General features: G+C 47.2%; 1 protein-coding gene across 1 annotated transcript; it reads right to left on the bottom strand.

Annotated features, from left to right (window-relative positions):
• Positions 1-6,179: 6,179 nt before the first annotated feature.
• Prdm14 (PR/SET domain 14) lies at positions 6,180-18,554 on the bottom strand. The gene is made up of 7 exons (XM_052175390.1): positions 17,882-18,554; positions 17,447-17,500; positions 17,198-17,355; positions 15,092-15,362; positions 10,620-10,822; positions 9,324-9,425; positions 6,180-6,407 (listed from the first exon to the last, which is right to left on the bottom strand). The coding sequence occupies exons 1-7, from the start codon at positions 18,552-18,554 to the stop codon at positions 6,180-6,182; spliced, it is 1,689 nt and encodes a 562-aa protein (XP_052031350.1).
• Positions 18,555-26,760: the final 8,206 nt, after the last annotated feature.

The following is a 26,760-nucleotide window of genomic DNA, read 5'->3' as shown; positions in this document are numbered from 1 at the left end:
TGTCTTTTTCTAAACACATCATCTGGTGCAGGTAACTGTGGGTGGAGCTTAGACAGAATGCTAACAGCAGCCATTTCAGGTGGCTCACAAACCACCCATAACTCCAGCTCAGGGGACCCAAGGCCCTCCTCTGAGTTCTTGGGTACATCATATGCATACTCACACCCCTACACACATACACATACGTTAAAATGTCAAAAATAAACTTTATAAGTCATAGGATAAAGAGGCAGAAGCCAGAGGTTAAGGAGTTCTCAGCTACACAGTGAGTTTGAGATTTGGCCACCTGTCACCCATCTCAATAAATTAAAACCAAAACACAGGCCTTTGAGAACTGCTTGGCAGGAAAGATCCTTGCTGTTACCTAGTCAACTCCTGGGGCCGATAGGGAGAGGGAGGAGGGGACTGTGTGTGGGAGGAGGGGACTGTGTGTGGGAGGAGGGGACTGTGTTTGTAGTCTGACTTCCACACTGTGCTGTGGCACACATGTATCTGAACACAAGCATACACAAATAAAGAAATATAATTTGTAAAAGCTACCAAAATGGGCTGGCAAGATAGCTCAGCCATTAAGAATACTGACTGCTCTTCCAGAGGTCCTGAGTTCAAGTCCCAGCAATCACAAGGTGGCTCATGACCATCCATAATGTGAACATCGTCAGGTGTGTCTGAAGACAGCTACAGTGTACTTGTACAAATAATAAATAAATAAGTCTTTTAAAAAATTGTTTTGTTTTTTGTTTGTTTTTTTTTTAAGCTACCAAAGCCAAAACTTTTAAAAAATGGGCAGCGTGGTGCAAGGTCATTTAGTGAGACCCTCTCTCAAAAGAGGGTGGGGAGTGCTTCTTCTACAATCTCAAATAGGTGGTCTGTGACTTGCCGTTTGTTTTTATTGTTGGGTTGTTTGTCAGGTGTGTGTGTGTGTCTTTGATCTTGAGATAGTCTCAACATGTACTACTGGCTGGCCTGGAGCTACGCAGGCAGGGAATCACAGACATGGGCGGCCACTCCCTCCCTTCAGGTCTCCTTGTTTGTTTTTGGAGACTGGGTCTTTACATAGACCAGGCTGTATGGCTCACGAGCTAGACCAGCCTTCCTTGAAATCAAAGATCCACCCGCTCTGCCTCCCAAGTGCTGGGACGAAAGGTGTGCATCACTATACTCCTCCCTTATATTATTTTTAATTAAGTAGTTGAATTTCATTAAAAACCCTTCCCTATAGATGTTTTTATTTTTGCAAAACAGAAATGCTGCACCCATTAAATAATATCCCCCCTCCCCCTCCCCCCTCCCCAGCCTGCTTCTGCTACACTTTTACTGATGGGTTTGCAGTCTCAGAGAAACAATGTAGTCAGAAGCAGAGAGATAGGTAGGTCTATGAAAATAAGGCTGTTGATAGCTTCTCTTGCAGCAGGGGACGGAGGGTCACAAGACACACATCCCTCCGGCCCTTCACCACCGCCCCTTGCTCCAGCCCTTCACCACTGCCCCCTGCCACAGTCTTTGTGATGAAACTCTTTTCTGGCCTATGAGGTATCTACATATATATGCCACACATTTACACAGACTTTTTTGAGTCTAAAAAAAAAGCTTTAATTTTTTTTTAATTTTGTAATTTCATTTTCCTGACCCCAAATTTATTAACCCATCTTTCCTAGATAACAGTTTATGAGCCTTCAAGGCCTACCAGAAAAATCTTCCTAATTAAAATTATTTATTTTGACCCAGGTAGTGGTGGCATACACCTTTAATCCTCGGACTCAGGAGCCAGAGCCAGGTGTATCTCTGTGAGTTCAAAGCCAACCTGATCTACAATGAGTTTCACAACAGCCAGGGCTGTTAGACAGAGAAACCCCATCTCAAAACACAACAACATTAACCATTAACAAAGAACATTCTTTATTTCAGGTGCCATTCTTGTTCTCATTTTTTTGTTGTTGTTGTTTTTGTTTTTGGATTTTTTTTTTTTTTCCGAGACAGGGTTTCTCTGTATAGCCCTGGCTGTCCTGGAACTCACTCTGTAGATCAGGCTGGCCTGGAACTCAGAAATCCTCCTGCCTCTGCCTCCCAGAGTGCTAGGATTACAAGCGTGTACCACCACCGCCCGGCTGACTTTGGACTTCTGATCTTCCTGCATCTGCCTCCTAAATGCTGGGGTTACAGGCCTGTGTCTCCTAACCACATTCTGGATAATTTTATTTTATTATTATGAAGTTTTCACCTCCCACAGGGTTTGACAAGGTTTGATGGCTTCCATGCTGAGACTGTAGACCACCAGGCCAGCATCCCAGGGCACTTTAGGGCGATTAAAACTTGATAAATGGCCAGGCGGTGGCCAGAGAAACCCTGTCTCAAAAAAACAAAAAACAAAAAAAAGATCGTGGATACCAGTCTACTGTGAATACAACATCTCCAGAGCTTCAAACATCCTTTTTAAATACTAAAACAAAACAAAAACCTCTACTGATGAACAGAGGTTTATTTAGCTCAGGCTCCTGTGGTGGTTTGAATATACTTGGCACAGGAAGTGGCACTATTAGGAGGTATGGCCTCGTTGGAAGAAATGTGTCACTGTAGGGGTGGGCTTTGGGACCCACCTCTTAGGAGCCTAGAGGTCAGCCTCTCCTAGTCGCCTTCTAATCAAGATACAGAAGTCTCAGCTCCTCCAGCACCATGTCTGCCTGCATGCTGCTATGCTTCCTGCTATGATCATGAACTGAAGCTCTGAAACTGAAGCCAGCCCCAATTCAGCATTTGCCTTGTAAGAGTCTCGGTCATGGTGTCTCTTCCCAGCAATGGAAACCCTCACTAAGACATCTCCATTGCTGTCGTGTCTCCAGTTTCCCACAGCAAAGTAACTGTGTGATTTGTGATTTGTAAGCAAACACACTCTGCATTCTGATGCTTTCTTGCAATGAGTATCTTCATGGTTTCCCAGCGCCACCTTGCCCTGACCTTTACCCACAGCTCTACTGTAAGACCTGGGAAGATTCAGAGCAGTGCTTCTCAAGCTTAATGCAGACTGCTCTCTCCCTCCATTTTGTGGTTCACAGAGAATACAAATTTCTTTCTATATTTTAAGACCATGCGCATGCCGGGCAGTGGTGGCGCACACCTTTAGTCCCAGCACTCGGGAGGCAGAGGCAGGAGGATTTCTGAGTTTGAGGCTAGCCTGGTCTATAGAGGGAGTTCCAGGACAGCCAGGGTTATACAGAGAAACCCTGTCTCAAAAAAAACCAACCCCCCCCCAAAAAAGACCATGCATTTATATTAGTTCCCAGGTGATGTTGATGATCATGGAACTTTGTTTTTGACAATCATTCTTATGTTCCATCAATAATATTCATATAGTATCTTTGCTTTCAACATGCTTAAGGGAATACTTACCAAATATAATCCAGCATACATATACTATAATTTAATTCTTGTAATATTTGATTAAGCAAATACCTGGCACTCAGGAGCTGGTGAACGATCACAAGCGTGCCCAACTCTACAGTCTATATTATTAAGTTACTGGGACTACATCTGCTACGGTTGTAATTCCTTCGCATTTTTAAAATTCTGTATTCAATGAGCTGCTTTTATGGTCTATTCTTAGTCTTCTCATTGTTATCAACTGGGTCAGCTCACTGTTGGAACAGGAGAATGAAGTATACATAACTTCTGAAGAAGCATGCCGAAGTATTTCAGCAATCACCTCAAGACAATATGTCCGCAAACTGACGTGTGTAGGGCCAAAACTTACCAAAGGAGCCAAACTGAAAGAAACGGCTCTTAAAACTACCCAGTTAGTGTGGGATGCATTAGCATAGAAATCCAGTGTATTTGGCAGGCATGCACAGTGACAATTAGAAACGACACAACAATAAACTCCTTTCTGTTTTCTGCTAATCAAGTTCAGAAACAAAACACCTCATTTGATTTATCCAGTGAGTGGAAAAAAATAAAGATCATTGAATTGTCTGTTTGAATTAAAAATAATGTTTAAACCCCTAAATAGTAAGAAAGAAAATGTTTTAAGCAATACATCTGGAGTTAGCAGCCAAGGAAGGCTGCTTAATTACAAGAGGGGGCCTTCTCAAAAGACCATTGTTCTGAGTTAATTAACATGAATTAAAACAGTCCTAAAACAACAGGGCACATTCCCATTAGGGTCAATTACTCAGCCCTAGTCAAGGCAGCAAAGAATTCCCCAGAGGAACATCTGTCATGGCTGTTCACCTGTGAGACATCTACTGCTCACACAGGGGGCTACACTATAGCTGGGAGCCCTCTGCCAACATCTGCTCCATATTGAATTTGCTGCCCTGATGGACATGCGTTATGGGTAGAGGTAAAGCGGTCAATAGATCCCCAAGTGGGGTAGGGCATATCCCTAGTGGTTAGGGGTGTCCACAGAGCACTTCCACCTGGCTTACTCCGGTCTGATGTGCTTTATGAATTAATATGAGTCTGTGGTTGCAACAGGATAAATGGGTGGTTGACAGGCCAAGGTTCCTCTCTAAGCAGGGTGCAGCAATGGTTTGGCAGTCTGTTAAGGGTCTGGCCTTAGAAGGGGCAGGCTTGGCTTTACCTTGGCAAGGGACCTCCTACCACTTTCTTCAGGTCTCATCTGCAGTAGCAGACAGAGTGATACTCTTTGAAATGGGGAAGACTCAATCTTATCTGAGTGGCGGTCAGGTAGACCGGTCACTCACAACAGCCTTGAAGCACCTTGCCTGTTTTCTTTTCTTTCTTGTTCTTTAAAAAAAAAAAAGTCTTACTCTGTAGTTGAGGATAGCCCTGGAGTCAAGGTGAGTCTTCTGCTGCAGTTTATCTGCCAGTTCCAGGTGGACATTGCCGCACTTGGCTAATGCATAGCGCGTACTTTTCAGCTGGTGGCTTCCCGCCTTGTTCCTCCCTGTATTACCAGGAGCCACCCAATTACAAAGAGTTGAGGAAAATATACTTTATTCATCAACATTAGAAGTAAAAAATATTAAAAAGGAAAGAGAAGAGCCAGGTAGTGGTGGCACAAACCTTTAATCCCAGTACTCGGGAGGCAGAGGAAGGTGGATCTCGTGAGTTCTAGGCCAGCCTGGTCTACAGGGTTTCAGAACAGCCAGGGCTACATAGAGAAACCCTGCCTTGAAAAACCAAAATAAATAAGTAAATATAAAAGATTAAAAAGGAAAGAAAAAAAGGAACCAGCTTTAAAACCAGAGAAGCATAAATGTTTATTTTCAGCCTGACTTCATTCAGATATAGTTTTCTTTCCCAGTTGGTAAAAGTTAGACATCAACACGAATTATCAGTCTTCGTGGCCTGGAAGTGATTCTCTCTGGTACTAGATGTATTACCTGGCATTTTCCTTGCTCGGTGAGGAGAAAAATGAGCCCGAATTAAGATGGAACTTTAATACACAGCAGAAGACTTAGTTAAAACATACCAAATCTTTAGGTAGGGCTGAATTGCTTGGGTGTGGTAACCTAATCCAGTAATTCAAGGTCATCGTCAGCAATATGACAAATTTAAAGCCAGCTTGGGGGGGGGGGTAAGAGGGAGAGAGAGGGAGAGGGAGAGAGAGAGGGGGGGAGAGAGAGAGGGAAAGAGAGAGAGAGAGAGAGAGAGAGAGAGAGAGAGAGAGAGAGAGAGAGACCAAAACAACACCACCAAAAACAAATAGAAAGCAGGAGCTGGTGAGATGGTTACCAGTTAAGCAGCATCCTGGCAGCAGTAGCAGAGGACCTGGCTTCAATTCCCAGCATCCACACAGAACACAGAGGCTTACAGCTGTCCATAAACACAGTTCCAGAGGATCTGACATCTTCTTTTGGCCTCCACAAGCATGCAGCATAGAAACATACACAAGCCAAAAACACTCATGCAGGTAAAATAAACTGAGATCTTTAAATGAAGTTGTTGCTCTGAAGGAAACAGTCACTGACTGCAGACACTGTGACTGGGTGATCAGGGCCGGCAGGAGGGAGAGGAGAAACCTTTTCTTCTCTTGTCACAGGATCTAGGACGCCATTCCCAGTCCTGGTCTGAATGGATTCCATAAGTTTTGGAGTTTCAGATCAACTACTCCATTCTCCAAATTCTCACTGAGCATTTCAACCACGTCCACGTGGCACAGACAAACCAGGACTTAGAGTCGGAGGTCTTGGTTTTTAAATGGCTTTGCTTTCCGAGAGCTATCCTGTTTTATGAAGCTTCACGTGGGCATAGAAAGCCTCTTGATCCAGGAAGCCTTTCCCACAACTATTGCAGAAGTGACGGCCATCCTCCTTGTGCGAGCGCCGGACGTGGCTGTCATGGGCAGCATGGGATGCAAAGGCTTTGCCACAGTGCTTGCATTTAAAGGGCTTCTCTCCGGAGTGTTGTCTAATGTGTGTCCGGAGTATGCTAGAAGCAGTGAACTTCTGCAGAGGGCAGAAAACAGAAAAAGCCAACTTCCATGGGCTGAACAAGTCAGCAAAGGGGTAATTTTCATTGTAATGGACAATCAGCTTTTGTTGTTTTGACTGAGAATCTCGATTTTGCCAAATATCTGTGGTACACACCTTTAAACCCAGCACTTGGGAGGCAGAGGCGGGTGGATCTCTGTGAGTTCAAGGCCAGCCTGGTCTACAGAGTGAGCACAATATGTAGCACAGGCTGGCCAGAACTCACAGGCAATCCATTGTCTCCCTAGTGCTGGGATTACAGGCATGAGTCACCATGCCACACTCTAAACAGAAATTGTGAGTGTGCGCTAAGACACTGGCCTTGCTGAGGAAGAGGTTAAAGTTACTTAGTATATTTGCACACTTCAGTTTCTAATTGGTTTCCTTCCTTTTGTTTCAATTTTAGTCTTTTTGCTATGGTTGTTAGTGGTGGTTGAGATAAAGTTGCTCTCTGTTGCTAAGACTGGCTTTGGACTCCTCATCTTTCTGTGGTTACCTCCTCTGTGCTGAGATTACTGGTGTGCACCAATACACCTGGCTTCTTTTTTTCATTTAAAATTTAGTGGTAGATTTATAGTAAGTTGTAAAATATGGTAGAGAATTTTTTTGTGTACATGTTTGTCCAGTGACCTTGTTGCTTATATCTTTCAATACTACAGCACAGTTCATAAGAAGTTTGTTGGCACCGATAGATGCCAGGGTGCTGGAAGTCATCTGTCACCCTAGCACTCCTAATAGAGCCGGGGGATGGAAAGTTGAGGGCTTGTCTCACATGCATATGAACCTGCGTCCAACCTGTTCTCCATAAGACTCTGCCTCAGAGAGTGCCGTGCGTGTAAGGCAGGCTAGAGAGACGGCTTGACAGTGGACGGTGAAGAGTCCTGGTTGCTTTTCCTGAGGACCTGGGCTGGATTCTCAGCACTCACAGCATCTGCACCCTGGGTTCCAGAGTAGCTGACAACCTCTGGCCTCCTCAGACACCAGGCATGCATGTGTGCATGTACAGCACAGACAGGCATGCAGGCAAAACACCCACACATGTAACACGTAAATGACCTAATAGTAACTAAGAAGGCTGCGTTCTCGTCCCGTTGCCCTGCGCAGCCAGAGGCCCTTTCCTTTTCCACCTTCTTCACCTGAGACAACCACAGACGTGCTCGCTCCCCATCTCAAAATCTCGGATGAATGCATCATGTCATGTGGCCTTCCGGGACTCAGTTTACCCAAGCAGCTTGACCCTCAGACAATCAAGTACGCTTATCAACAGTTCCATTCCTCTTTCTTTGCTGTGTGATATGTGACAGAAAGTGAACACAGCCTAGACTGTCACACCTGTCACCCACTGGAGGACATCAGGGTTGTTTTCACATTGGGGCCATGATGAAGCCCAGTGTACGGGTTTTGTTTTCTATTTGTTTGCCTTTACAGGTGTGTGTGTGTGTGTGTGTGTGTGTGTGTGTGTGTATGTGTGTGTGTAGTGCACACACGAGTGTATACACACGTCAGAGGACAACCTGCAGGAATTAGCTCTGGTCTTAAGAATGACTTGTTATGGGGCTATAGGTTAAATAAAAGGCAAACTGCAGGACCTGCTTCTCTTTGGCCACCACGTGGGTGCTGGAAATCAAACTCAGGTTGTCAAATGTGGCAAGAGACCTCTGTGCCACCTCACTGGCCACCTAAGGCAACCTGGACTAGCCTCAGACTCACTGGGTAGCAGAGGCTAGCCTTGAATAAATACCCAAACCTCTCACCTCTCTTCTTCTTACATGCTGGGAGTTACGGGCATGTGCCTGGCAAGGATAATGCTTTTCTTTTTTCTCTCAGGCAAGTTTAGAAGTCTCTCTAAGATCCTCTCTTCTCCCTTTATGGCATTATTATAGGACAAAGATGATGCCGAGGGAGAGAAATAAACCTAGAGAACCACTCTCCAGCGGGACTGTGGTGGGCATGCTCTGTGGCCAAGCTGTCCACCTTGTACCACCTTGGGGTGGGATCATGCTGTATAGCCCAGGCTGGACTTGAACTCATAATCTTCCCACCTCAACATGAGATTGCACCCAGGCATCACTGTGCCTGGGTCTTTGCACTTCTGTGTTCTCCAACAGCCACATATAGAAATAGCTACAGACTGGACAGCATTGGACATCACCAAATTAAAATGAGAGATGCCTTAGAATATTCCTAAAACATGGTTAAACAATTGTCTTTTTCAAAAAAGCCTTAATTCCTGTCTACCTCTGTTGATGGATGTTCTACAGCACATGAATCAGATGCTACCCTGGCAAATATCCGTTTAGAATGATTATCAGCTTCAGTGGTTACAACTGGCAGACACAGTGACAAAGTTTTATAAAGACCGACTGATAGAACCCAACAACTGCAATTTATCCATATCTTACCAAAGAGAAAACTAAAAAAAAAGAAAAGCTAATGAACTTGTTCAGGGTGGCACAGTCAGGTGGCATCAAAGGTGTGGCTGAGCTAAGGTTGTGCTCTTAAGTTCTCTCTTTTTTTTTTTTTTTTTTTTTTTGGTTTTTTTTTTTTGAGACAGGCTTTCTTTGTGTAGCCCTGGCTGTCCTGGAACTCACTCTGTAGACCAGGCTGGCCTCGAACTCAGAAATCTGCCTGCCTCTGCCTCCCAAGTGCTGGGATTACAGGCCTGCGCCACCACAGCCCGGCTTAAGTTCTCTTTTTAAAAAAGTTTTTTTTTTTTTCATTTTAAAACATGGTTTCAGTCTGTAGTCCCGGCTGATCTAGAATTCACTGAAAGTGCATTGGCTGATTGGTAACCGACTAGAATTAAGACTAGAATTAATCCAAGAAGAATTAGTTACCCAAGCATACAGAGGGCTGATTACACGGCTGGCTGGCACCAAAGGTCTCACCTACCTTTGTACAGTACACACACTGATACGGCCTGTCTCCAGAGTGGACTCGCATGTGCTTGTTCAGGCTGGAAGACTGAGAGAAGCTTTTCCCACACGCTGAACACTAAGGAGATAACAAAACATAGAGTTGAAATTTTATCTTTTCCCCAAATTCTGTCTTAACATATATTTTCCTGGGGGTGAGAGAAATTTTTGAAAAATCCATAATTTGTTTACTTGTTTGTTTGGGGAAAGGATCTATGTAGCCCTGGCTGTCCTGGAACTCTCTCTATGGAGACCAGGCATGCATGTCTCAAACTCACAGAGATCTATCTGCCTGCCTCTCACTGCCATGCCCACATCTGGTAAGATCTTCCTAACATTATTATGAGTGTGTGTGTGTAGGCATGTGAACATGGCATAGGTGTGACGATCATCAGAAAAACACTTTAGAATCTGTTCATTGCTGAGTTTGTTTGCAGAAAAAAGCTCAGGTTGTCAGCCTTTCAGGGCAAGCATTATAATACAGGAGCCATAGTGACAGCCCGAGAACTCTTTCTTTATTCTGTGCACATCTGTATGATCGATCAACAAGCCACTGGCTGAGTATGCCAAGGAGTGCTGAGAATACACAGCACGAGCCAGCCTAGAAGCTGCCTCAGACCTTCCTAAGCTCCCACACCCGGCGGGACGAAGCTGTCAAGTGTATACCCAGCATCTTTGGCTGTCAGTCCGTGGCTGCTGCTCATTGGTTGAGCACTTACTTGTTCAGCATGTGTTCGTACTGCTCGAACCACGAGCACCCAAACTGAAACTAAACCAGAGTCCAAAGTTCGGTGTGTCTGCTTCGCTAGAGTCTTCTTATGAAATATCGACTTTAAAAACAAACAAAAGTTGGGCGATGGTGGCATCACTGCTGGCTCCCATCCTATTAAAGACCACAGTCTGTGATGCAGTCTTCCAATCTGGACTCTTTCAATGCTCCCTCTGCACCGGCGACTGTATAATGCCTGACTGGGTGTGGAACACAGTACAGTTACCTAATTCCTTCCCAGCGTCCAGTAAGAACTCACCACTGTGTTCTAGTCCTCACCCCAAGGCTGAGCACCTTTCCTGGCCCAGGAGCCCACTCTCAGCTGTCTTCCTTCCTTTTTCCTGGGCACAGATCTTGACAGACACTCATGTTCACACAATTGTCCCTCCCATACCACCACAGCATCAAATCCCCCGGGCAGTCCCATGAACCCCTCTGTGTGTGTTCAGGACAGGGGAGTGTAAAAACCAGACTAGGAAGGACATCAAACCACCAGCTGCTCACCAGGTAGGGCCGGTGCCTCTCGTGGACGTGAAGAATGTGGATCCGGAGCCGGTCACGCTTCTCAAAGGATCTTTGGCAGAGCGAGCATGGAAACTTCCTGTCCCCCTTGTCCACACAGGGAGTGTACTTGAGGTGCTTATCTCTGTAGTATTTGTAGGTAAACACCTTTCCACAGCGTTCACATCTGTAACCTTCAGCAGACTCTGTTAAACACAGGCGGGGGTGTAAGTGCTGGAGGGTGTGCTAACCTGTCCCTCCTCTTCACCGCCACAAACAGGATTCAAAACAGCCACAAACAGACACACTCCATAGCTGGGTGTGGTGGAACACACCTGTGAACCTGGGCTGAAAAATCAGGAGTGCGTGGCCATCTTTAGCTCCAAAGGGGGGTTGAGTTCAGCCTGGACTACATACACAGACACTGAGCGCATCATGCCTTCATTAATTCACAGGCGTAGATTCTAACACTTCCTGAGTCTGGCTCATAGGAGCGATAGGTCACTGAGTGTCAGAGGGCAAGCACAGAAAGGTAAGTCTGTTTTTTTTCCCCAATGGACAAAGAAGGAAGAGAGAAATTAGAGACAAAGAGGTGTCAGATCCAGGTGTCTGTGCCAAGAGTGATCCCGGTACTCTAAAGACAGAGGCAGGAGGATCAGGTTTACAGGTCAGACAAGGTATAACAAAACCTGGTTCAAAAGGACAACTCAGACCCCAAGTCAACAAGATGTGTTATTGTATTGGGGACAAGTGAGAGGATGTCCCCAAAAGCTCCACTCAAGATACTAGTACCAGAGCCGGGCGGTGGTGGCACACGACTGTAATCCCAGCACTCTGGGAGGCAGAGGCAGGCAGATTTCTGAGTTTGAGGCCAGCCTGGTCTACAGAGTGAGTTCCGGGACAGCCTGGGCTACACAGAGAAACCCTGTCTCGGAAAAAAAACCAAACAAACCAAATCCAAAAATCCAAAAAAATTAAAAAAGATACTAGTACCAGAGACCTTGCTACCTGCCCTCAAGAGAGAGGAACCAGGAGTGAGTCTAAGTAAGATTCTGCAGAAAAGGCTGGCGATAGTGCCACACCACAGACCCTTCTCTACTTGACAAACACATCACTATTAAACTGTATCCTTTCCTTTTCTCTTTATCACCACGATCTCATGCAAATGTCACAATACAAACCAGTATACTTTTAACGAAAGTCCCACAGTTTCAGGATGGCAGTGGCACAAGCCCTTAATCCTAGCACTAGGGAGACAGAGGCAGGCAGATGTCTGAGTTCAAGGCCAGCCTGTTCAACACAGCAAGTTCCAGGATAGCCGGGGCAGGGTTTCAAAGAGAAACCCTGTCTCAAAAAGCAAAAAACAAAGCACAGCTCACAATGCTTTCAGGGATCCCTGACACTAACAGCATTCACTAGGTCCCCTTCCAGAGCAAGCAACCAAAGATGAGTCCTTCCCAGAGGGCAGGAGGCCTCAAAGACCACGGAGAGCTGACCTGGAAGAGCAGGAACCTGGTGGGCTCTGGAGAGGGTTAGACCAACAGAGGCCCCGGAAAGGCACCTGCAGCCTGCTGAGAGTGCGGTGAGCTCCTGTCCCCAGCTTGGTGAGCTGTCACCTAGGGCTGGGGTTTATGCAGCTGACTTTGAGTCATTTCTGCTTCAGCCCCAGGTAAATACACCTCGCTGTTCAAATACTCCACTTATGGTAAGTCAAGAGTTCGCCTTTCCCACGCTGGACCTTATGTGGGCAGGCACCCACCACTCCTCCCAAGTGCCTCGGTTTTTTGGTGGATGCAGAATCTTACTCTAAAGAGCCCATACTAGACTCGAACTTAAAATTTTTCTTCTTCAACCTTTAAAGTATCAAGATTACACACACACACCATTATACCCATTTTTTCCTTTTATTACTAACCATCTCCAAAAACATTGATCTTGTGCTGGGGTGTGTATCAGTGGCCGATCACTTGCCTATGAGACATCAGGCCCCGGCTTTGATTTAATCCCCATCACAGCAATGGAACAAAACTAGTCACTCAATATCAACAGTCATCATAGGAAGTCAGTTGTAAGACTGTTCAATAAATGAATCTTTAAAGGCATCATAGGCAAGCTGTGGTGCATACTTTTAATCCAGCACCAGGAGACAGAAGCAGGTAGACCTTGTTATTTTGAGACATGGTCGCTGGGCAGTGGTGGTGCACACCTTTAATCCCAGCACTTGGGAGACAGAGGCAGGCAGATTTCTGAGTTCGAGGCCAGCATGATCTACAGAGTGAGTTCTAGGACAGCCAGGGCTACACAGAGAAACCCTTTCTCATTCCTAAGAAGCCTTCCATGACCCACTACATGGTCTTCTCCCTCCTGTCAGCACTGAGAGCAGGGGCCTGGGACGTTGAGGGTTTACAGTCTTCCTGGCACTGCAGGTGTACCTCTAGCAGGAGTACAGGTGCCGGGCATCACCATAGCTGATAGGTAACATCACACCATGCTGTTTTTCCTGCTCTTTGGGCTGTTTATTATGCTGCAGTGCTGATGTCTTCCTTTTATACACACTGTAGTTTATATTTTTCCTCACCTGCTGGGTCAGTAGTTTCCAAATGCTTGTGTATAAAACCCAGTTGGGCAGGTAATCTTTAGGAGTAGATTTCAAGCTGAGTGCGATGGTACACACCTTAAATCTCAGCACCCAGGAGGCAGAAGAACTCATGAGTTCAACGTTGTCTGCACAGTGAGCTTCAGAGCAGCCAGAGTTACTTAGTGAAACCAGGTATCAAAAAAAGCAAAATAAATAAATAAAAAAGTAAAAGCTAAAAAAAAAAAAAAGAGCCGGGCGGTGGTGGCGCGCGCCTGTCTGTAATCCCAGCACTCTGGGAGGCAGAGGCAGGCGGATTTCTGAGTTCGAGGCCAGCCTGGTCTACAGAGTGAGTTCCAGGACAGCTAGGGATATACAGAGAAACCCTGTCTCAAAAAAACCAAATCCAAAAAAAAGAAACCCCCCCAAAAAATTAAAAGCTGGGTATGTCTTTGCATGCTTATAATCCCAGAACTCGGGGGTTGGAAGTCGGAGACCAGTTCAGCCAACCATCCTGGGCTGCTTGAGACAGGGAACGAAGCCAGCTTGCAGACCCTAGCACAGCCTAAGGCCTAGTCACTCTTTCCTCAAAACCCCCAAATCTGAAGACCCATTCCTAGGGCGAGTTGGTTGTCCTCTACCTCAGTCACTCAGGTGTGACCATCCCGGACCAGCAGCAACCCCTGGAAGCTGACCAAGGCGCATAGTGTCAGCCCCACCTGTGAGTAGAACTAGCTAGCCTCTCTACAAGATCTCCAGGGGTGTGTGTCTGTGTGTTTGTGCGCGTGTACGCAGACACACAGAGACATACATACATACACACACACACACACACACACACACACACACACACAGACTCACACACAGATCAACAGTGAGAAGCACTTGAGAAGATGGGACAGAAGGTTCTGAGTTCAAGGCCTATCCAGGCTATAGAGTGAGACTCTGTCTCAAAACAGAAAAAGAGAGTCAGGCAGTGGTGGCACCACAGGCCTGTAATCCCAGCACTTGGGAGGCAGAGGCAGATGGATTTCTGAGTTCGAGGCCAGCCTCATCTACAGAGTGAATTCCAGGACAGCCAGGGTTACACAGAGGAACCCTATCTCAAAAAACAAAAAAAAAACAAAACAAACAAACAAAAAACAGGAGAGAGAAAGAAAAAAAAAAAAAAAACCCAGCAAGGCCGATAGCATAGGCCAACATTTTTCAAAGTTGCCACAATTAAATCTTATCCAGGGGCTGGGAATGGTGAGATTTTGTCTGTTTTCTTTGAGGCAAGATCTCTCAGTGTGTAACTGACTATACTATAACTTGACACTCAGTAGACCAGGCTGGCCTCAAATTCACAGGTCTGCCTGCCTCTGCCTCCCTAGCGCCGGGATTAAAGGTGTGTACAAACACGCTCTGTTTAAAGGCTGGAAGTGTCTGTAGCTCAATGGTAGAGTCCTTGTATAAGAAACAAAAGGCCTCAGCCTGAGAAAAATAGTTTTAACTGGACTCCCTGCTATGCATAATGTATCTATATAAAACAAAAGCTTAGACAGTGTTTCTTAAGTGATTCTCATCAATATTTTCTATTCTAATTTTTTCTCTTTAATGCTGGTTTTAATCATTAAATTGATTTTCCACCTCACTAAGCTACTGTATCCCACCATTTGAGAAGGCTGGCCTGAGCAGGATGGAATCAAACTGGCTTGCCCACAACACACTGGCTTTGCGCATGCCTTGTCTTTTATTCCCAAGAATGGGTAGGGGGAAAGATGGATAACCTTAGGAAAAGATGCTGTAGAAAAGATGGTGACGATCCACCTGTCACAGGGTCTCTGGAACCTCAGTTGGGAGATTTAGGGAACCCAGTCAGTATTGTAGTGGAGTGGTCAGGGCAGAGGCAGGCACTTACCCTCAGAGGGCTCAGGCAGCTGCTTGCCTTCCTGCTCAGTGTCCCGGAGGTTCGTGGGAATGTCCAGAAACTTCTCATAGCTGTTCCCATACCACACAAGCAGCTCCTGGTTCTGGTGGATGTCTTTACAGCTCTCATAGAATATTTGCCCGCCGTGCTGCACGGCAGCCAGGTTCTGCTCCTTGGGGAATCGAGCACAGTTGACGTAGGACATCCAGTTCCCAGAACCTTTGCCGTCGATAAAATGGCTCAGGTGACCGTCTTCAAAAATCTAAATAAAAGGAGACATGAAGTTTGCTTTGTGTGTGTGTATTTATTTTGTTCTGGGCAGAATCTTTTCATGTACTGACCTCTGCCTCAGCTTCCTGAGTTCAGGGACTGTCACACACACAGCCATCCCACCCCCACTAGACTTGAGCTCTTTGTATTGCTTTCCTTTAGTCTGAGCTACAAAATGAAATTCAACATCTCTACTCAAATTCCTACTATAGAACACATTTCTATAAATCAGATTTCCATCTCAGAAGTAACATATAAACTTTTTTTTGTCAGGGTCTCATATAGCTCAGGTGGGACTTGAATTTAAAATATAGTCGAGGATGGCTTTGAGCTTCTAGTTTTTTGTTTTATTTTGTTTTGTTTTTTCGAGACAGGGTTTCTCTGTGTAGCCCTGGCTGTCCTAGAACTCACTCTGTAGACCAGGCTGGCCTCGAACTCAGAAATCTGCCTGCCTCTGAGTACCAAGTGCTGGAATTAAAGGCGTGCGCCATCACTGCCTGGCTATACTTTTTAAATAATTTCCAAGAGTCTGCTCTGGCCTAGTTCTTGATTTGTTGGTAGCTCAGAGTAACCTTGAACTCAGCCTTCTGAGCCCCAGGACCACAGCCATGACAACTACATTGGAAGGATAAATTCGTTAACAATGAGAAAAATCACATATTCAATTAAAGTCTTACTCAGTTTTTTATTAGCACGTAAGAATCATTTCAAAAATGTGCAGTTGTGAAGCAGACCACACATGAAAGCAAGAGGAGAGGCACCTAACACACCGGCAAGTTGTGAAAATCAAGAATGGGTATTGCCAATGGAGCCTGCTTTCAAACCCAAAGCACTGAAAGGAAATGCAGAATACACTACAAATCTCTACAGAGAATCTACATAATATTCACACACTCACACACACACACACACACAGTCATACGAGTTTACCTCACTCATTCAGACAAGGTACGGATGATGTGTGCCACCGTACAGTGTTAAGCAGTGCTGGGGACTGGCGGGAGAGCATTTTCTCCAGTTCCTCCATAGACTACGTCACAACACATTTACGTCTGTCCTTATCACATTCTTGATCTCTGAATTTCTACAGCAGTGTATATTAATGTTATAAGCAAGGGTAAGGGAAATAAATAGTCTTATTTGAGCCTAGCTCTTAAAGCACGCCGAGGAGTTCTCTTCTGTCCAGTGCGGAAGATGGGTGGAGCTGCTGTGTAATGAAAGTCCCTACTGCACCCGCTTCAGCGTCTCACCAGGCTAGTACAGATTACTGCTTACTTCAGGTCTTCCACATTGCCCACATTACAGGTTATCTTCCTAAAGTACGTTCCTACAAGTTCAGGGTCAGGGCATTCAGATTTTAAGTTTTCCGGCATATCTGACAAATGGTCCCTGTGAATGAGAGCTGCTATCTCAGTGGTCTCCCTTAGACAGTCATTCATTATCGTGGAGTGCGTTGGCTTTATTTGTTTTGTTAGTCCTTGGCTAATTTTACAGGAAAGTAATATGAAAGTCTAAAACTTATCTTTCTTTCCTGTAGCGTGCTTTTAACACTCTACCATTGTTTAAAACACTTGGTTTTACCTATAAATAAAACACACAGTGGTGATTCTTTAAATGTACTTTTTATGTCTGTTCTGTACAGACTAAAGTTACTTCACCTACTACAGAGTTGATTTCGTGCAGAGGGAGGTCCTGCTGGAGTGAGCGCCAACCAAGGTCTTTCTCCCTGAAGGCCTTCCCAGGGTCCCACCCCCCCACCCTGTGGTGGTCCTCCCGACCTTCAGCAGCGCCCCCACCCCACCCCCACCCTGAACCGCACGCACTTACTTCCCACATCAGAGAATTGTCCCTGTGCGCCCTCACTTCACTGGCGTTGACCACTTTACCACAGAAGGGTCCGAATCTCACGCCTTTGGCAATGAAGTTGGTGCAGAAGACACCGAAGTGTGGGACGTTGCCAAACACTGTCTGCCAGAGGCAGAGACCTGGTGAACAGAGGCAGGGGAGGAAAATGAACCCAGGCTGTGATTCAGCATCAGTTGTGGAAACTAAATCTAGGCGAGGAGTGCAGCCTACCTTCCGGAAGCTGGAGGGAGTCTTTGTCCGGAGTTTTATGAAGATGATTAGATCCTAGAAAAAGACAGCCTTACATCATTCTAACTAAGAATAAATACAGTGAGCTGCTTTCCCTCAGCTCCTAGCCAGTGCTTTAGGTCTATCCTTTACTGCTGCTATGTCGTCTCCTGACACAGGCTTTTTGTACACTGTTGCTCATTTGAGTCTCAGAACTTTGGGCAAGGTTTGGTGGGTAATGAACTCCATTTTGCAAGCCTGAGAGTCAGAGACAATGCTTTTCTGAGGTAAGGAGCTGCCAGGTGTGCGTTTCTGGAGATCATCCAAGAACAGACGGTGTAGAGGGACACTTGCTTGCCCCAGCACAGATCCACGTTTTAACACTGTGTGGCCGGACCTGTTCCACCCAACCCAAACCCAGAATGTAGATTTCCTTACCAGAGCTCTCTGTGGGGACCAGGATGCCCGAAATTGCGTGCTGTAGGCCTGCTGGGCGCTCCGAACTAGAGCTAGCGATGGCTCCGTACAGAACGAAGCGCAGTTCCTCCTCGGTGAAGTTGAAGCCGCAAAATGGCAGCTTCCCCTCTTGGTTTAAGGTTTGGGGGACAGATATTGACTGGGACGTCTTAATTCCATCAGGTAGTAGGGAAGCAGTTGCCGGGGGTGGCAGAAGTACATTTTCAGGTCCCCACCCCTGACCTTTGTTGATTTGGCTGCCGACAGGGAGCAAATTTTGGCTGTTGGAACCGCTGTTCCCATACTCAGTGCTGTCTAGAAACTGTGGTACCTCAGGAGTAAATTGAGGAATTGGGTACCACGGTGACAGCTTGCTCCAGGGCAGATTGTAGGTTGGCTCGCTCTGAACAGCCAGACCCGGGTTCAATAAGGGAGGAGTCATCCGAAAAGCACTGAGTGGGGCCATCGCTTGGGACTCAAACATTGCAGCTGCCAGTTTCCAAGATTGAAAATCCTCCTCGGTGGTGGCGAGGTTCCTAAAGTGACTGTAGCCTGGAACAGGTGGGTAGTGGGCAGTCAGGCGCTGCGGGCTACTCTGGGACAGGTACTTCGCCTTGTCCTGGGACTGGGTCTCACCACAAGGAGGTAAGGCCATCGCGAACTGAGTTTTACGGATCTGTGGGAAACCGAGGTCACTGAGTGAGGGGTCCTAGGTAGTTTTAACTACTTCCCCCCACCCCATCAAAATCCATGAACAAACTTCCCAATACAATCCCGCCAATCCTAACTCGGAAAAACAACACAAAAGGCACAAACTCCCACACCAAACTAACCCAAAATAAAACAAACAAACAAACAAACAAACAAAAAAGCCAAACGTCTCAAACCTCTAACGAAAATCTACCTCGGTGTCGCCGGACTGGAAGGTGCTGGTTCAGGTCGCCTTCTCTTTTGCTTCCCAAACCACCTTGACTAAGGAATGCGGGTTTCCAACACCTGCGGTCCCCACTGACCCCGCCCCATGTCCTCAACCCGGCTCCTACGAGACGGGTTTCAATTCCGCCTCTCTTTTAATTATCAGCCCCCCCCCCAACGCGCCCCCTCCCCCGTCTCTAAGAGCGTTCTTTGGCCAAGCTACTAGGGCATGACCGTGCACCGGCTTCGGAGCAGGCTGTGTCTGCAGCGCTCTTGAGTGTGCGCTCTCGGGGACCGTGCAGGAGTCTAAACCCCAAGGAGTTTAGCGAGAAGCCGGCGGGCCCGGCGGGCCCGACTGCACCGAGCGAGCCGAGCGGTACGCGCCGCGCCGCGCCGTCCCTCTAAAGACCCACGTGCAGTGCCCCTTCTCGCCGCATCTCCAGTCTCTTGGCAATCCTAGCCATCTCAACCTAGGTCGCCTCCAGAGACGCAGTGATGCCAAGTCTCAGGCCAGGCAGCAGAGAGATGCCTCGGTGGTCGTCGACCCTCCCGCGGCCGCGGCGGCTCTGGCCCAGAAATGCTTCTTTCTCGGTGGCCACACAGCAAGTTGACCAAGGTTGAGGCGTGAAGGCCCAGAGGGTCCGATGATCTTAAGATCTCGGATCAATGAGTCCAATAAGGAAAACAGCCGGGTCGTGACTCAGAAGTTAAAGAACATAGGGTCAGGAGAGGTCAGCTACCACGCAGGCCTCTCGGTCTATCTCCCCCTGAGCCCCGAACAGCGCAGGCTCTAACTCCCAGGACATGCGACTCGGAAGGTGGAAAGCCAAAATCCAATTACTAAGTTAAAAAACAAAACAAACAAACAAACAAACAAACAAAAGAAACAAACAGGAAAACCAACAGCTAACTAACTGACTAAAACAAAGAAAAAACAAAAACAAACAGCTGCAAAACGAACTTGGAAAGAGATCCTAGAGCACCGCTCCTAGGCGCGCTGCAAGCCGGTAGCCCGCGGCAGACCGAAAGCCTACCTCCCTCCGAGGCTACCTACCGCAGCACCCGCCGATCTCTGGATCCTAGACTACCGAAAGGCCCTAGGGCTGTGCCGGCTTTAAGAGGGAGAGTGCAGACCCGGCCTCAGGGTACTTGGAGAGGGAAGCATTGGAAGAGATCAGGTGTGTGGAGGTCCCCAGATAGTCTTCACCCCGCCCACAGCAGCCGGTCGGCGGCTGCTGCGGGCGGGCGAGCGCTTGGATTCTTCCCTAGCCCACCTACCTAATCCTGTGAAGTGCTGTCCATTTTGCATGGGGCGGGCGTTGTCGCTGCCCTTCAGTCTAGGGACTTCAGGAAGTCAGAGCGTGGCAAATGTTGCCCAGGGCCAGAGCGTGGCAAATGTTGTCCAGTGTCCACAATAAGCCCTTCTGTGTGCAAACGCACACATGCACATACCACACACGCACACAAGCCCAGAAGTGTCGGCGTGAGAACTGAACAAGCGTTACCCGGGGGCCCAATAAATTCTTCTGTGCCCTCACACACACACTACACCCTAAAGGGATGGGTGTAGGAAGCCGAGAGCAACCAATAAGGACACATACACACAAGCCCCACTCTCACAGACCCTGCACTAGCATTGGAGAGCTTAGAGCAGAACAGTTGTTGTCCAGGCAAGGTCCCCAATACACCAACACCACACACACACACACACACACACACACACACTCTAGGAGGCCAATCCTGTTCTCAGTTTTGGTCAAATTTGCCAGAGAACCAGGTAGGTTTGTCACCTGCTGAGAAGTTATCCTAAAGGCCCAGAAGGGACACCTTGGGACTTCAGAATAGGGGGAACTGAGCAAACAGGGTCCCAGAGGTCCTTTTGTCCCTTCTGCTGCTATTTTTTGGTGACCGAGAACCAACCTCCTCACTCAACACCTCCAAGGCTGACCCCGCGAAGGTGGCTAGAGACCTTGACCCGAGGCTCTGATAACCTAGGTCCAGACCTGTACCCTGTGCTCAGCGACTGTATTTTTATTCCCCTTACAAGCGATGAATAGAGAGAAAGGAGCATTTAATCCCATTCACATTCGCAGATCTAAAGCACCTAGGGTGGAGAAAAGCACCCTGAAGCTGGTGACCTTGGTCAGGTTCCGCTTCACTCCAGTTCCTTTTTTTGAGGAACTGGGCGGGTGGCTTGGCTCCAGGGGGGAGGGCTGTGATGGGCGAGGGAGAGAGACTCACACTCGCCTTGGGGACTGATAGAGATTTGATTACTTTTCGTAAAGCGAAAAGGGAAGCCGCCCGGAGTCCCAAAGCTAGCCGAGAATGGAGGTCTCCCACCCGCTTGGTCCCGTTAGAGTCCCGGTGAGTTGATCCCGCCTGCGTCCCCGTGAGGCAGCGCGAGAGACGAGCTGGCAACTGCGCGACCCCAAGGCTCTGCGGGCGTCGGAGAGCCGTGCATTCTGCCCTGCCTGGGGCTGAGCACCGAAGTAGCCTCAAATGCGGTTGCGATGGCCCACAGGGTTAACGTCCATAATCATTTCACAGTTGCAGGACAGATCCGAAGGGCGAGGCAGCGCTTTAGGAACAGAGGTGCAGCGTCCTGCCTTTTCCATAAGATAACCATCGCGCAACCCGCACCTAAAGAGCGCAGACCGGCTAAAGAGACAGAGTCCTCCGTCCTTATGCAATAGTTGGGTTACCAGTCTCTCCTCCTCCCCTCTCTTCTCCCTGTTTTTCTCAGCTGCTCTCAGGATGTAACACAGGCTCATGGCCAATTCAATCCTCCTGCCTCAGTCTTCCAGTTGCTATGACTAGAAGTTACACAGCATTTATGACAAAAACAGAATTATACTTTAGTTTTGAAGACTTTAAAATTTATTTTATGTGTATGGATGTTTTGTCTGTGTACCTGTGGGTACCTGATGCCTGGGGGTACAGAAGAGGGCGTTGAATTCCCCTCCCCCCAGGGGGGAGAGTTACAGATAGCTGTGAGTCTTTTGTGCTCTCTGGGAATTGCCTCTGGTCTTCTGGAAGAGCAGTTAGCACTCTGAATCCAGGAGCCAGCCCTGCCAGCCTCTACCTATACTTTGCTGCAGTTTTTCTTAACACCCAATTGTCTCCACTTCTCATCAGTAAGTTGGGATCAACTTTATTCCAACTGTGTGGTATTTGAACTGTTGTCATCTTTACAATGTTTGAAGCAACTTCTGGAGACAGTTATGCAAATATCAATGTGTGCTTCCCAACCAGCCTTGAAGCAGTTCCTAGATATAAAACTGCTAGTTTCTATACCAAACTTTCATTGTTTTGATAATTTTATAATTGTATTAGTTCTTTGGGAATTTTGTACAATGTGTTCAGATCATATTTATCCCAGCCCCCCTCCTTCCCCATCGCCCCCAGAGTTGTGTCTTAAAAAAACAAAGATAAAGCTCATGTTCAATACCAGCTCTTGTTGTTGCTGTTGTTTTGTTTTGGTTTTTTCGAGACAGGGTTTCTCTGTGTAGCCCTGGCTGACCTGGAACTCACTCTGTAGACCAGGCTGGCCTCAAACTCAGAAATCCGCCTGCCTCTGCCTCCCAAGTGCTGTGATTAAAGGCCTGCGCCACCACTGCCAGGCCAATTCCAGCTCATGGGAGGCAAAAACAGGCAGAGCGCTGAGTTCAGAGCCAGCCTGGTCTACAGAGAGAGTGCCTCATATAGTTAGTTCCTCATGTTGTGGTGACCCCAACCACAAAGTCATTTTTCTTACTACTTTATAATTTTGTTACTGTTATGTTATAATGTAAATATCTGTGTTTTCCAATTGTCTTAGACAACCTCTGTGAAAGGGGCCTTCGACCCCCCAAACAGGGTGTCTTACTCTGTAACGAACACCATTAGCAGTCAGTTTAACGCCATGTCCAATTAGCAAAGTAATAGTAACAGACTCTTCCGCCCTATGACCTGTCTATATAGGTTCTTGGTGAGATACCCACCCAGAACTTTTGTTTTGTTTGCTTTTTTGAGAGAGACACACTTTCTCTCTAGTCTTGGCTACCCTCAAGCTTGCTACACAGACCACGCATGCCTCAAGCTCATTAAGATCTTCCTTTCAAATGCTGCGATTAAAGAAAGGTGCGCACCACACACCCAGCCACACAAATCCTTCTAAGGGTCATCCGCACACTTCATCCCTTAAAAACTTCGACTACATGTTTAACTATAAGTTAGTATTTACTTACAGAACAATTTGTTGTTGCTTGTCTATTGGCTTTGACACAAGGTCTGTGCCGCCTAAGCAGCCTTGAGCTGGCTATGGAGTTCAGGAAGACTCTGAACTCCTGGTCCTCTTCTTCTTGAGTGCTGAGATGACAGGAGGGGGGCCACCATGCTTGGCTCATGTGGTGCTGGGGACCAAACTGAGGGTGTCCCTGTTCAGGCATGCTAGGCAAGTGCTCTACCAGCTGAGTGACATCTGCAGTCCCCTCTGCATTTCTCATGTGTGTGCATGTGCACATGTGTGTTTGTGTATGTGTGTGTATGTGTACATGTGTGTATGTGCATGTGTATGTATGTATGTGTGTATGTATATGTGTGTATGTGTGTATATGTGTGCACATGTGTGTTTGTGTATGTGTGTGTATGTGTGTGCATGTGTGTATGTGCATATGTGTGTTATGTATGTGGATATGTGTGTGTATGTATGTATGTGTATTTATTTGTGTGTGTGTGTATGTGTATGCATGTGTGTATGTGCATTGTGTGTATGTTTGTGTGTATGTGTGTGTATGTATATGTGTGTGTATGTGTGTATGTGTGTGCATGTGTGTGCATGTGTGTGCACGTGTGTGATGTGGTGTGCATATACATGTATCAGGAATACATGTATTATGAATATGTGTGCTCATGTGAAGAGTCCAGGTTGAAGTTGGAGTCTTCCCTGGTTGTTCTTTCTTATCATCTGAGGCAAGGTCTCTCAATCAAACTCAGAGCTTGCTGCTTTGGCTAGTATGGCTGACCACTCTGCACTGGGGAGCCCCTGTCTCTGCCACACCCACTGGAGAGAGATGTCGGTTTCTAGGGAGCCCTACTCCTGTCCTCACGATGAGGCGAGTGCCCGAGCCATCTCCTCAGTCAGGAGATGTGTTCAAAAGAAACACTTACCGGTCATGAACTACATGCATACATCCTAACTGTACCATGAACTCTGACAACTGCATAAAACCAGAGTCACTGCACAGCTTCTGAAAATATAGAATATAAAATGGCTGTGGGGGCTGGAGAGATGGCTCAGTGGTTAAGAGTACTGACTGCTCTTCCAAAGGTCCTGAGTTCAAATCCCAGCAACCACATGGTGGCTCACAACCATCTGTAACAAGATCTGACGGCCTCTTCGGGAGTACCTGAAGACAGCTACGGTGTACTCATATAAATAAAATAAATCTTAAAAAAAAATGGCTGTGGCCACCCATGCCTGTAACCCAACCCTCAGGAGGCTGAGGCTGAAAATGGCTGAGAGTTTTGAGTTTGAGGACAGCCTGGGGAAAAGAAAAGCGGCCAACTAGAAAGTCCTTTAGTCCCTTCCCAAGTGACTAAGGCTCCAAGTCTTTCTTCTTTCCCCACTGACAGTGGCCAGTGCTTGCCCTCCCCATTCTCCTTCATATAATCGAAACCATACAGCAACTACCTTTCTCTTCGCCTCCCCTTTCTCCCTCCGTCCCTCCGTCCCTCCCTCCCACTGTCCCTCCCTCCCTTCCTCCTTTTCTTTTTCTTTTTTTCCCAAGACAAGGTTTCTCTGTGTAGCCCTGGCTGTCCTGGATCTCTCTTTGTAGACCAGGTTGGCCTTTAACTCAGAGATCTGCCTGCCTCCGCCTTCCAAGTGCAGGCTGGGAATGCTAAGACAGTAGGTATGCTTTGGGGGAAGGCCAAGGCCTTAGCTCTTTGATAGGGACAAGGTTTTATGCAAGAAAGCAAACGGTAATTAGGCCACATTCAACCCCCCAGCAGGGGTCTGGGCTCACTGACAGAGCCTCTGTGGATCACACATGTATCTTGTATGAAGCCCAGAGCTGGGTCTCCAGTAAGAAGGAGCCTTGCTCTTTGCCCTGAAGGGCTTGCTTTCCCAGGAGTGATGGGACAGCAGGTAAGACACTCTCAGCCATAGATACCTGCTAGCTCTCCAAGGCTTCTCCACAAAAAAGGCCCTTGTACTTGCAAGAAAGTGTGTCCTCCCCAAGAGCATCTTGCAACCAGATCTGCCTCCATTGATAATCATAGTCAGTTTAAGCCTTCTATAATGGCTACTCTGGACTTACTCAAGTTCATTGGGTTTGGGGATATGTTGGTGTCCAGAGCTTCTGCTAGGGAGTCCTGCTTCGGTTAAATGATTGGATAGGACACTGCCCTTAGCATCTAGACTGAATGAAAAATAAATAAATAAAGGAAAGGAATATGATTAGTTTAGGGTTTTGGCACCAGATGAATGAAAAAAAAAAAAGAAATGAGAAGGAAGGACTTGACTGCTCTTAGGTGTGGTGGAGGAGGAAGTTTAATATAGATAAGTGGGAGAGCATAGGCAGAGGCAGGCACATCTGGGAGAGTCCAGTGGGAGAGCATAGGCAGAGGCTGGCACATCTGGGAGAGTTCAGTGGGAGAGCATAGGCAGAGGCTGGCACATCTGGGAGAGTTCAGAGTGGCTGCGCCCCATAGGGAGGGGGAGGGGGAGAGGGGGAGAGGGGGAGTCTAGTGCTGCAGCCTGGAGGCCCGAAAGTACAAAAGAGGGTAGGTGCCGGGCGGGCGGTGGTGGCGCACGCCTGTAATCCCTGCACTCTGGGGGGCAGAGGCAGGTGGATTTCTGAGTTCAAGGCCAGCCTGGTCTACAGAGCGAGTTCCAGGACAGCCAGGGCTATATAGAGAAACCAAATCCAAACACACACACACACACACACACACACACACAAAACAAAAGAGGATAGGTAACCAAAATGGTTGCATTATATGGCGGGGGGTGTGTGTGTGTGTGTGTGTGTGAGCAGGCCAGGCCTCAGGGCAGGAGCCTTCTGGGTAGAAGGCTGGGTAAGCCAGCCCGGGGCCCTGGGAGGTGGGGACTGAGGGCTGCAGGGAGAACCCGGCTGCCAGGTCCTCTTTGATATGCTAAATAGGCACCTCAGCTTTTTGTCCGGGAAGGTTGGCCACTAACTGCGTACTAGGCGCTGGCGTAGCAGAGCGTTTACGTCTTCGACCTTGACCAGGATCGAAGACTTTAAGCCTGTTTCCAAAGCATTTCAATGTTTAGATGGCTTAAGAATCTCTGTATAATACTTATCTTTTTTTTCCTTAAAAAAAAGTTTTTTATTAAACATGCATATATCAGAAATGGCCACTAGACATAGTCCCGTTTAGATTTTTTTTCTGTTTTAGAAAAGGAATATTGCATAGGTGAAGGACCTAGATGGATGGATGCATGGACAGAGGTACAGGATCCAAAACTAACCTAGCGCAACTACAATAAGCTATGGTTTATAACATGCTGCAATTGGGCCCAAAGAAGATTCTGGAGGTGCAGTTGTTAAGTGCTATAGCCTCAGGTGAGGTAAATAAACCCTTTGTCCCTGGAGAGGGGTGGGTGGGCTCTTCACAATAAGCTGGGGGTGGGGGGAGGCCTTCAAGCTGCTAGGCTGAAACCCCAAGGACTTGGCTAGCAAGTTTGTGAGCAAGTGTTAACACTTTAGCACTGGAGTTCCCCCCAGGACAGGGAGGTGTGGGAGATCCTGTCAGATGCTTATGTTTACCTTCTCAGAAGGCTGTTGCCAAGGTCAGGAGTCTGGTCTCCAAGTGAGTGGCTTTAGGAAGGGGGGAGGCTGTGCTCTACACCCAGGTAGGTCCCACAGGTTTTCAGTCAGTTTCAGTGGAAGAGAGGCTTGGCTGAGCCAAATAACATCCTCGAAATGCGCCTTTGAAAG

This window comes from Apodemus sylvaticus, chromosome 3 (genome assembly GCF_947179515.1).
Source record: "Apodemus sylvaticus chromosome 3, mApoSyl1.1, whole genome shotgun sequence".
Lineage (NCBI taxonomy): Eukaryota > Metazoa > Chordata > Mammalia > Rodentia > Muridae > Apodemus > Apodemus sylvaticus.
This window is presented reverse-complemented; position numbering and strand designations above follow the sequence as displayed.